Consider the following 12265-nt stretch of genomic DNA (forward strand, 5'->3'; position numbering starts at 1 on the left):
GGCTTGTCCTCAGGTAAAGAGCAGGTGTTTCCGCCGCAGTGTCACAAATGTGCGGCTGAAGGGGAGATGACGGGACGGTCCTGTAATCTCCAAACCGAGCAGAAACCAGGGAGAGTCGGACAGAGGAGACGCTTCAGAGCCCACACTCAGGTGAGGCTTTGGAATCAGACAGAGCTACAGTTTACAGACTCATCACTGCATCATATACACAATAACATACACCAGAGCACATTTGGTGTTTGGCCTTAAGTCAAGGGTCATTGAGTCATAATGAGTGCATTATTAGAGCTGTATCAGTGTAATGTGTGTAAATGCTTCTTATAAACAGAGCAAATACGTGTCTGAACCTGTGAGGAGGCAAAGTGCGTGTGAAGGAGTGTGATGAGGAATGTAGTCGAGCTGAACTGCTGAGCCGCTCCCACTGTTTCCTGTTCGTCCACTCACATGTAAAAATAAACTCAGCGTTCATATGATGAGGTTTATCTCTGTGTTAAAGGCTCTGATTCTCCCCCAGAACGAGACTCGGAGGAAATGGCAGAAGGAAAAGCAAAGCCTCCAGAGGGCAGCACTGAGCCACAGCTCTGTGGGACAAAGTGAGTTCAGTCGTTCATTCTTAACCTCCTTCAAAGACAAATGTGTTTTTAGACAAAGCAGAAACAGATTATTTTCTCTCCACAGATCTACAGCTTCAGTGTCCGCTCTGTCCATGAACAGTGACTGGTCTAAAGACTTTAATCCAAACAGTCCTGAACCTGCTCCAGATGAGTCGCCTCCTGGTCAGTTGTCCGACACTAGAGCTGTAATCGATGCCGCTCTGCTCCGTGTTCGCCTTCGCCCACACACAGGGTCCACCTCCCGGTAAGATCCCCATGATGTGCACAGAGACCTCGGCCTCTTTGCCGCTAACGCTATCTGGTTAGCGTTAGCTGGTTAGCATTAGCTGGTTAGCATCGGCCTCTTGCATTAAGTAAAGCACAAGTCTCTCAGCCACTGTGTTTACATCTAATGGAAACAGCTGGATTATCAGCAGTTATATAAACTCTAGGGGAGAGGGTGGGAGATGAGACACTTATTGGTGGTTATTGTGTAAAATCAGTATAATATAAATATAAGTAGTTTCTATTTACACACAGTTTGGGATGTTTTCGAGTTGTTTGCATCTTCAAAAATCATGTGGAATATTTGGTTTTACAGATTTTGGTCTTTGAAAAAGAAAGTGTCTCGTGGCTCATTTTACCCCAGGAGTGGGTGAAGTTGAAGCAGGTCTTGGGGTAAATTGAACCAACAGATTTAAAGGCAAACATTTTCCATGCAACAAAAGCGAAGGAGAGATACTAATGTGTCAAAGAGTCTAATGATGCTATTTCAATGAAAAAAAACTCTAAAACTCTTAAACTCTACTTTATGAACCTAAAAGTGCGCAGATTCTGTTCAAAATCTTCAGCACCAAAGATAATGTCTCCCAAATGTGACTAATCCAGGGATGTAGAAATGTTAAAGCCTTGGATGAGGGAGATCCTTGTCATCAGCTGTTTTGTTTTTCCCGTAAAATTCTAAAACCGTGAATATTTGGTTAATGAAATGTGAGCTGCTTTACATCTGAGTGTTTTATGTCGGTTAAGTATTTATAATTAATATAATTATTAAATTCAGATTCAGGAGGAACAATGTGGTCGTGGCTGGTCGTGGCTCACTGGACCAGCTCTTTACCCTCCGTCGGGGAGTTCGCCCAACCAGTCCACATGTGTTTTGTGGATCTGGAGAAAGCGTTCGACCGTGTCCCTCGTGGTGCCCTGTGGGGGTGCTCCGGGAGTATGGGGTCCGGGGCCCTCGTGGTGCCCTGTGGGGGGTGCTCCGGGAGTATGGGGTCCGGGGCCCTCTGTTAAGGGCTGTCCGTTCCCTGTATGAGCAGCAGGAGCTTGGTTCATTGCCGGCAGTAAGTCAGACCTGTTCCTGGTGCGTGTTGGTCTCCTCAGGGCTGCCCTTTGTCACTGGTTCTGTTCATTACTTTTATGGACAGAATTTCTAGGCGCAGCCAGGGGCCGGAGGGCGTCCGGTTTGGGAGCCTCAGAGTCTCATCTCTGCTGTTTGCAGATGATGTTGTTCTGATGGCTTCAACAAATCAGGACCTTCAGCTGCTCTGGGGCGGTTTGCAGCCGAGTGTGTAGCGGCCGGGATGAGGATCAGCACCTCCAAATCTGAGGCCATGGTTCTCCTTCCCCTCTTCAGGTCGGTGGGGAGTCCTTACCTCAAGTGGAGGAGTTCAAGTATCTTGGGGTCTTGTTCTCAGTGAGGAGGATGGAGTGGATGGAGTGATGGAGCGTGAGATCGACAGACGGATCGGTGCGGCGTCAGCAGTGATGCGGTCGCTGTATTGGTCTGTCGTGGTGAAGAGGGAGCTGAGTCGGGCCAAAGCTCTCGATTTACCGATCGATCTACGTTCCTCACCTTTGGTCATGAGATTTGGGTAATGACCGAAAGGACAAGATCGTGAATACAAGCGGCCGAAATGAGTTCCCGTCACAGGGTGGCTGGGGGTGAGGAGCTCAGTTACCCGGGAGGAGCTCGGAGTAGAGTCGCTGCTCCTTCACGTTGAGCGGAGCAGCTGAGGTCAGAAACAACATCCCTGGGAAGACCATGAAGACGAAAAACCTCTGCCAACACTATTATAGCAGTGTCTTTAGCTGAAGGAAGCTTGGCCAGGGAAACAAAGTGATCCATCTTGGAGAAACGATCAACCACAGTAAGAATCACAGTGTTACCTTCAGAGAGTGGCAAGCCCAGGACGAAATCTGGAGAGATGTCCGACCATGAAGAAGAAGAAGAAGAAGAAGATCTTTATTTATATAGCGCCTTTCACAGACATATAGTCACAAAGCGCTTTACATGAGACAACTGTGCATTCACTCCACACTCGGTGATGGAAACTACGTTTGTAGCTTCAGTTTCCCCTGGGGGAGACTGTCAGAAGCGCTTTCGTGACTACACACGTCTGCGCCAACGGACCCTCTGACACCACCATACATTCACTCACTCACATCATTCATCCTGGCCTATTGTGCATGTTTTTAGTGATAGGGGAAACCGGAGTACCCGGAGGAAACCTACCATGGTCTGTGAGGCTCTGGGTGCGGATGTAGCTGGCCAGGTGGAGCATGACGTGGGGTCTGGTTTTAGGCACACATTGAACATCCACCCACATACTCCTTCATGTCCTTCTCCATAATCGGCCACCAAAATGACAGAACATAGGAGACCTGTGGCACCAGTGGATGACACGTTAACGTAGTGAGGCAGCTACAAACAGTCGATTAGGGCGACATCCAGCAGGAATTTGAACCGAAGACGGAGACTTCTTGACCTCCTCCTCAACCTCCCAGACGACAGCGCCGATCAAGCCCACCTGGCTTGAACAAGGCCCCACCTGGCTTGACGGGAGTTCAGTCTCTCGGTGGCTCTCAGATACTCCAAGTTCTTGTGGTCCGTCCAAACAAGGAATGGCAGCTCTGCCCCTTCTAACCTCCTCGAGAGCAACCTTCATAGCCAGCAGTTCACGATTCCCAACATCATAATTTCGCCAACTTCGTGGATAAGAAAGCACAAGGGTGGAGCCGACTAATCTTCCTCGACCTCTGGGACAAAACAGCCCCCACGCCGACCTCCGAAGCATCCACCACAAACTGAAGCAGGATCTGGCTGCAAAAGGACTGGAGCTGTGGTGAAGCGTCTCTGCAACTTGAAGGTGTGATCAGCCTGGGGTGTCCACTGAAACTTTGTCTTGACAGAAGTGAGGGCATGCAGAGGGGCAACAACGGTACTAACCTTTCTAATGAATTTCCTATAGAAATGTGCAAAACCAAGGAAGCATTGCACTTGCTTGTGAGACTCAGATGTGGGCCACTCAGAAACTGCCTGGATCTTCATGGGCTCCATCTTGATCTGCTCCTCTGCAATGATGTAGCCCAGAAATGACACGGACTGTACATGGAAGTCACATTTCTCAGCTTTGACGAAAAGTTCACCAGAGACTGAAAAACAGCCAGAGCATTAGTTAACCCAAAAGGCATTACTAAGTACTCATGATGTCCTGTGGGAGTGTTCAAGGCTGTTTCCCACTCATCCTCTTCCCTTATCCTGACGAAATGGTAAGAAGACCCAAATGCGTTGCTCAGATTTCTTTTATTAACGTGGTCAAAAACAAGGAATGATAACAAAGATTTCCCACAAGATCTGCACAAGGACAACGAACAAAAAAACAGAGCAGTCAAAAACTTAACAAACACACACGAATAAAATGACCTGCACAAGGACAAAGACAATCCGACAAGAGTGCAGATTTTACTTCTAAGGCTGTAGAATTTTATTTTTTTATCCACAGAAGCAGATCTACAGCCTCAGTGTCCGCTCTGTCCATGAAGAGTGACTGGTCTAAAGGCCATAATCCAGACTTCAGTCCTGAACCTGCTCCAGACTCACGGTAAGAACTGACCTGAGTCTCAGCAGCTAAACTGTGCTTTATATTTGTGCAGAGTCAGTTTGTGATTGTAACAAATGTGATGGTAAAGACGCGCTCAGTGCAATTTTGTCTGAGACACAGTTGCCAATTTCGACACAGTACGTCCTGTCCTCGAGGTAGGACTTAAACCAGTTTAGAGCAGTACCAGAGATTCCCACCTAGTTTTCTAACCTGTGAAGTAAGATCTTGTGGTCCACTGTGTCAAAGGCAGTGCTCAGGTACAGCAGAACTAAAACTGCGTTGTTGTTCATGCGGATATCATTTGTCACCTTGATCAGAGCTGTCTCAGTGCTGTGGTGGGGCCTGAATCCTGACTGGAAAGTATCAAACACATTGTTAGAGCTGCTGATACACTACTTTCTCCAGGACTTTTCCTAAGAATGGCAGGTTTGATATGGGCCGGTAGTTGTTTATTACCTTGGCATAAAGACTGTTCTACTTTAAAAGAGGCTTAATGACTGCAGTTAAAAGTACAAGAGTGCAGCTTTCACTTCTATGGCTGTAGAATTTTATTATGTTTTATCCACAGAAGCAGATCTACGGACTCAGTGTCGGCTCTGTCCATGAAGAGTAACATGTCTAAAGGCAACGTTCCAAACTTCAGTGGTGAACCTGCTCCAGACTCACAGTAAGACCTGACCTGAACACAGAGTCTCAGCAGCTAAACTGTGCTTTATATTTGTGATTGTAACTTGTGAGATGTTAAAGACGTGCTCAGTGCTGTGTGTTTGTGTCACAGAGAAACAGAGTCAGAGCAGGACGCCTGGCCTCAGTGTGGAGACACAGGCAACAGTCCTGATCAGGGGGTTCAAGGCCCTGCACCAGGTGAGTCTGCTCAGTCATTCAAGATTCAAGATTTTTATTTGTCAAATACATAGCAAACCATGGTTTGAAATTATATTTCTCTCATCCTTGATTGTGGAGCGGGGGGGAAGGGGGTTCAGCTTTCCGATGGCCGTATGCACAAAACTGTCCCACTTGACCTGGCCTGTAGATTCCACAGTCTCCTACCTGAAGGCATCAACCTGAAGAGACTGTGTGATGGGTGCGAAGGGTCCCTGGCGATATTGACGGCTTTGCGGGTGAGACGGGTGGAGTACATGTCCTTAATGGAGGGGAGAGGGGCTCCACAGATCTTCTCTGCTGCTCTCAAGATGTGCTGGAGGCAGGAGGCAGTGCTGCCGCTGTGCCACATAGTGATGGAGCTGGTCAGGATGCTCTCTATAGTCCCTCTGTAGAAGAACCACACAGTGATGGAGCTGGTCAGGATGCTCTCCATAGTCCCTCTGTAGAAGAACTACACAGTGATGGAGCTGGTCAGGATGCTCTCTATAGTCCCTCTGTAGAAGAACCACACAGTGATGGAGCTGGTCAGGATGCTCTCTATAGTCCCTCTGTAGAAGAACTACACAGTGATGGAGCTGGTCAGGATGCTCCTCTATAGTCCCTCTGTAGAAGAACCACACAGTGATGGTCAGGATGCTCTCTATAGTCCCTCTGTAGATGAACCACACAGTGATGGAGCTGGTCAGGATGCTCTCTATAGTCCCCCTGTAGATGAACCACACAGTGATGGAGCTGGTCAGGATGCTCTCTATAGTCCCTCTGTAGAAGAACCACACAGTGATGGAGCCAGTCAGGATGCTCTCTATAGTCCCTCTGTAGAAGAACCACACAGTGATGGTCAGGATGCTCTCTATAGTCCCTCTGTAGAAGAACCACAGTGATGGTCAGGATGCTCTCTATAGTCCCTCTGTAGAAGAACCACACAGTGATGGTCAGGATGCTCTATAGTCTCTCTGTAGAAGAACCACACAGTGATGGAGCTGGTCAGGATGCTCTCTATAGTCCCTCTGTAGAAGAACCTCACAGTGATGGAGCTGGTCAGGATGCTCTCTATAGTCCCTCTGTAGAAGAACACACAGTGATGGTCAGGGTGCTCTCTATAGTCCCTCTGTAGAAGAACCTCACAGTGATGGTCAGGATGCTCTATAGTCTCTCTGTAGAAGAACCACACAGTGATGGAGCTGGTCAGGATGCTCTCTATAGTCCCTCTGTAGAAGAACCACACAGTGATGGAGCTGGTCAGGATGCTCTCTATAGTCCCTCTGTAGAAGAACCACACAGTGATGGAGCTGGTCAGGATGCTCTCTATAGTCCCTCTGTAGAAGTTGCACATAACGGAGGCTGGGACTCTGGCCCTTCTTAACTTGTGGAGAAAGCAGAGATGCTCATTACTTTTCTTGACCAGTGATGTAGTGTGCATGGTCCAGGAGAGCTTCTCTGTGATGTGCACATCCAGGAGCTTCGTGCTGGTCACCCTCTCCACAGCAGCACCGCGCATTTCTAAAGTCCACAACAATCTCTTTTGTCGTCTCCACATTTAGTGAGATTGTTGTGCACCACATGGCCAGACGGCTCACTCACTCCTGCAGTTTGACTCGTCTCTGTTCCTGAAAGTGATATGTGGAACCCCAGGTGGAGCAGTTTGTGTATGAGCTGCTGTGGGATTAGAGTGTTGAATGCTGAGCTATAGTCTAAAAACACATTCTAAGGAGTCCTTTGTTTCGAGGTGAGTGAGGGCTGTATGAAGCGCAGTAGGGACGGCATCTTCAGTTGAGCAATTGGACCAATAAACAAACTATTATGGGTCCAGGGTGGGAGGGAGAACAGACTGGATGTGGTCCATGACGAGCCGCTCGAAGCACTTCATAAGAACTGGAGTGAGTGCGACTGGGCGGTAGTCGTTAAAGCAGGAGGGTGGTGACTTCTTTGGCACCGGGATGATGGCCGTTGCTTTGAGGCATGTTGGGACCACAGCTGCTGCAGAGATGTGTTTAAATGTACGTGAAGACTTTAGTGAGTTCATCAGCACAACCTTTCAGCACACGACCTGGCATGTTGTCTGGTCCCAGTGCATTGATCCTGCTCAGAGATCTTCTCACACTCTCTGGAGATAGCTTCAGCACCTGATCTTCTGGAGAGGTGTTGAGTTTTGTGCCGGGGTTCAGTGGAGTGCTTCGAAGCGAGCAAAGAATTCATTCAGCATTTTCAACAGAGCAGTGTCACTGACACTGGTTTGTCGAGGAGGTTTATAGTCTGTGATGGTCTTTATGCCCTCCCGCAGACTTCGGTGTCTCTGCTGTCTCTGAAGTGATCCGTTTTCTTTTTGGAGTACTGCTTCTTGGCTTTTTGATGCCACGGGACAGGTTGGCCCGAGCTGTCCACAGTTCCTCCTTGTCACCACATTTGAAGGCAGTGTCCCGGACCCTCAGGACCCTGAGGACTTCACCTGTAATCAAAGGTTTCTGGTTGGACCTGATAATGATGGTCTTAGAGTCTGTAACATCCTCAGTGCACTTGGTGATGTAGGCAGTGACAGTCTCTGTGTGCTCCTGGAGATCTGTGATATTGTTGAGTGGCAGCCTGCTTGAACATGTCCCAATCCGTTGTGTGGAAGCAGCCCTTGAGTTCCTCTAAAGAGTCTTTACTCCACAATTGAGTCTGTCTCCTAACTGGTTTAGTGACTTTAACCAGTGGCCTGCATGCATGAACTCCATCCATCCATCCATCCATCAATTTCTTTCCACTTTTCCGTTACGGGGTCATGAGGGAAGGTGTTGGAGTTGCCCAAATCACGTTGCACCAGCCCCAATGGCTCCTCCTGCAGGTGGTGGGTCCACAGAAGGACGGCCTCACGATTCAAACGGCCTGTTGGTCTCTCATAAGGGGCTTCAGAACCGCTCTTGGTCTGACCCGTCACCTATAGGACCTGTTTGCCCTGGGAGACCCTACAGGGGCACGAAGCCCCGACAACAGAGCCCCGAGGATCATTCGGGCTCAAACCCCTCCACCACATTAAGGTGGCGATTGCCGAAGGGGGACTCATCAACTACAGCAGGGAATAAGAAACCTGTTCATCAACATTAACAGGTGTCTCCTCCTCTGTGTCCAGGTGAAGGTCTCCACAAGGTTCTGAAGGAGCATAAGCAGAGCCTGAGCAGCAGATGTGAGAGTGTGACTGAGGGAAGTGAAGAATCAGGAGATAGAACTCTTCTGAACAGCATCTTCACTGAGCTGTACATCACAGAGGGCCTCAGTGAAGAGGCCAGAGCCCAACCTGAGGAGAGGAGTCTGGAGACACAGTCCAAGAAGAAGGAGGTCCAGGAGATCACCATCAGGTGCCAGGACATCTTTAAAGCTCTGCCCCCTGAGCAGCAGCAGGGGGCGCTGCAGCAGGGCTCCATCAGAGCCGTGCTGACTGTGGGCGTGGCTGGAGTGGGGAAGACCTTCTCAGTCCTGAAGTTCTGTCTGGACTGGGCCCAGGGCTCAGAGAACCAGGAGCTGCAGCTGGTGGTGCCACTGTCCTTCAGAGAGATGAACCTGGTCAGAAGGGGGCGCTACAGTCTGATGAAGCTGATCCAAGTGTTCCATCCAGCGCTGGATCCACAGGTCACTCTCATTTAGAGAAAGCTTTACCTTTCACATCATATATTTCAAAGTCTCAAACACTTTTGAAATGACTCCTGGCTCTCAGGGCGTTTTTAGTTCAGTCTGTGTTCACATTCACTGTAAACCCTGCCGTCCCTCACACTGGAGCTCCACCACTCACTGGTTTAAAGTGAGGGTTGAAGGAAAGTGGTGTAAAGTCATGGATGTTAAATGTTGTGTTTCTCTGCCCCACAGACACTCACAGCCCACACTCTGTCCGTCTGTAAACTCCTGTTCATCTTTGACGGCCTCGACGAGAGCAGACTGTCTCTGGACTTCAGCTGTGAGCTCATCTCTGAGGTCACACAGAGGTCAGAGGTGGGCGTACTGTTGGTGAACCTCATCAGAGGCGCTCTGCTTCCTCACGCCCTTATATGGATCACCTCCCGCCCAGCGGCGGCCCATCAGATCCCAGCGCGGTGCGTGCACAGGGTCACGGAGGTCAGGGGCTTCATCACTGACCCACAGAAGGAGCAGTACTTCAGGAAGAGGTTCTCAGATGAAGAGCAGCTTCAAACAGTCCTGTCCCACCTCAGAACCTCCCGCAGCCTCCACAACATGAGCCAGATCCCAGTCTTCTGCTGGATCACCTCCACAGTCCTGGACCACGTGTTGAGAAGCCATCAGAGCGGACCACTGCCCCAGACCCTCACAGACATGTACGCACACTTCCTGTTGGTGCAGACGCACAGGAAGAGGAAGTACAAACAGACACAAACAGAGGTCAGGTCTGAGACCTGGGGGCTGACAGAGGCCGACACAGAGCTGCTCCTGAAGCTGGGGAGACTGGCCTTTGAGCATCTGCAGACAGGAAACATCATGTTCTACCAAGAAGACCTGGAGCAGGTGGGTCTGGACCTGAGCGAGGCCTCGGTCTACTCCGGACTCTGCACTGAGATCTTCAAACGAGAGAGTGTCTTCAACCAGTCAGTCTACTGCTTCATCCACCTGAGCGTGCAGGAGTTTCTGGCAGCCGTTTACCTTCACCACTGCTTTAAGAACAACCAGGAGGTGGTCAGGAAGTTTCTTTATGGAAGTGAAGGAACCGTCTCCAGATTAAGTCCAAATACGTTCCTCAGAAAAGCTCTTGAAAAGTCCCTGCAGAGTCCAAACGGCCACCTGGACCTTTTTGTGCGGTTCCTTCATGGCCTCAGTCTGGAGTCCAACCACAGACTTTTAGGAGCTCTGCTGAGTCCAATCGACCAATCAGAAATCACAGAAGTCATTCAAAACCTTAATGAGATGAACACAGACGAAGTCTCTCCCGACAGAAGCATCAACATCTTCCACTGTCTGATGGAGCTGAAGGACCAGTCTGTGCAGCAGCAGATCCAGGACTTTCTGAAGTCTGGAGGTGGATCTAAGGAGAAACTGTCTGAGATCCAGTGCTCGGCTCTGGCCTACATGCTGCAGATGTCAGAGCAGGTCCTGAAGGAGCTGGACCTAAACAAGTACAAGACGTCTGATCAGGGTAAACTGAGACTGATCCCAGCGGTGAGGAACTGCAGGAAGGCTGTGTGAGTCCTCAGTCACAGACAGAAGCTTCACAGACCTGTTAGAATCACTCACATGTCGCTCTAACATCTGTTACAGGCTTGGAAACGGCAGACTCTCAGATCTTCACTGTGAAGTGGTGGCGTCAGCGCTGAGCTCCAGCCCCTCCCATCTCAGAGACTTGGATCTGAGTTCTAATAACCTGAGTGACTCCTCAGTGTCTGTGCTGTGTGCAGGTCTGAAGAGTCCTCACTGTCAGCTCTCCTCTCTCAGGTCAGTGCAGGTCTGAAGAGTCCTCACTGTCAGCTCTCCTCTCTCAGGTCAGTGCAGGTCTGAAGAGTCCTCACTGTCAGCTCTCCTCTCTCAGGTCAGTGCAGGTCTGAAGAGTCCTCACTGTCAGCTCTCCTCTCTCAGATCAGTGCAGGTCTGAAGAGTCCTCACTGTCAGCTCTCCTCTCTCAGGTCAGTGCAGGTCTGAAGAGTCCTCACTGTCAGCTCTCCTCTCTCAGGTCAGTGTCAGGTCTGTGACGGCTCTCGCTCGTCCATCCTCCACTCTCCTCATCCTTTAATCACTGAGTGATGGGACGTAACCGTTCTCTGAGAGTGAAGTAAAGTGTAGGAGATCATGTCTGAAAAACTACAGCATTTACCCCCGACCTCTGAGTCCTGCTCCAAACCAGAGTCTCAGATGTTCAGCTGTAGCTACAGAAACTCCTGACTTTACTCTGGACTTAATCACTTCATTTATTCTTTATTCAGATTGAGGTTCTGTGGTTTGTCAGAGATCAGCTGTTCCTCTCTGGCCTCAGCTCTGAAGTCCAACCCCTCACATCTCACTTTCCTGGAGCTGAGTAATAACAGACTGTTTGACTCAGGAGTGTCTCATCTGTGTGGTTTTCTGCAAAGGCCAGACTGTCGCCTGCAGATTCTCAGGTCAGTTCACTGTCTCTGTGTCAGGGCTCAAGTTTTGTTTTGTTCATGACAAAAATAATTAATTTCCAGAAGAATAAAATCTTAGAAGTTTTATCCATAGACTTTTAGAATATATTAACACATTGAGTGCCAAAAAGAAAAAAAAACTGTTTTTGCATTGTTTTTTTTGTTGTTTTATTACAAAACAAGACAGTCTTAGCCTTGCCTGAGTCAGACCTCATGTTCACAGATTCATGGGGGAAACAGTCTGGAATTGTGTGATTTAAATCTCGCTGACTCCGGCAAAACCAAGACGAGCCAATCATAGCGCGGGAGCTCTGTGTGTCGTCTTCTGTGCTAGGATTTACCATCAAACTCCTCCGGGAGAAAGATCGCTCTTTAGTTTTTTATCCGTCGGCCTCATAATCACAGACCAATGAGGTCGACAAGCCGACAGTTTATGATCTAAACATAAACCTTGTGTCAGACGCGAGCGCTGTTTACTGCGAGTCACCACCGCGTCCTCGGCAACGTGTTTTTGTAACAATATTTCAGCTCCATGTTCTCTTCAAACAACGTGAAACTCAGGCCCAGACATTCTCAATAGTCCATGTTCTTTTCTTGAAGAGTGAAGAGTGAAATGAGGGAGACAGTTGTGTTTCATAAAACACACAATATTTGATCAAACTAGCCTCTGTTTAGCTTAGGATTTCTGAGGAACCGAGACACGTAGAATGAAAGTGTTTCCACCTCCTGAGAGCTGAGAGTCTCAGCTTTCAAATGAGCCACAGCTGTGTCCATAACTATAACACAGAATACACTGTGGTGCTACAAATATCAGGAAAAATGGTTT

General features: G+C 48.9%; 2 protein-coding genes across 2 annotated transcripts in view; both read left to right on the forward strand.

Annotated features, from left to right (window-relative positions):
• Nucleotides 1-10656, forward strand: part of LOC306980673 (protein NLRC3-like) — a gene marked incomplete at its 3' end in the record, with an annotated part of 38975 nt that extends 28319 nt beyond the window's left edge. Inside the window, exons 12-13 of the mRNA XM_079580100.1 lie at nucleotides 10331-10478; nucleotides 10601-10656. Coding sequence (XP_079436226.1) covers nucleotides 10331-10478; nucleotides 10601-10656 — 204 coding nt within the window. The remainder of the gene's footprint in view (nucleotides 1-10330; nucleotides 10479-10600) is intronic.
• Nucleotides 1-12265, forward strand: part of LOC306981088 (NACHT, LRR and PYD domains-containing protein 12-like) — a gene marked incomplete at both ends in the record, with an annotated part of 136374 nt that overhangs the window by 66133 nt on the left and 57976 nt on the right. The window contains one exon of the mRNA XM_079580638.1: nucleotides 11260-11433. Within this exon, the coding sequence (XP_079436764.1) occupies nucleotides 11260-11433 (174 nt within the window). The remainder of the gene's footprint in view (nucleotides 1-11259; nucleotides 11434-12265) is intronic.

This window comes from Gobius niger (genome assembly GCF_951799975.1).
Source record: "Gobius niger genome assembly, chromosome: 21".
In the NCBI taxonomy this organism is placed as follows: Eukaryota; Metazoa; Chordata; class Actinopteri; order Gobiiformes; family Gobiidae; genus Gobius; species Gobius niger.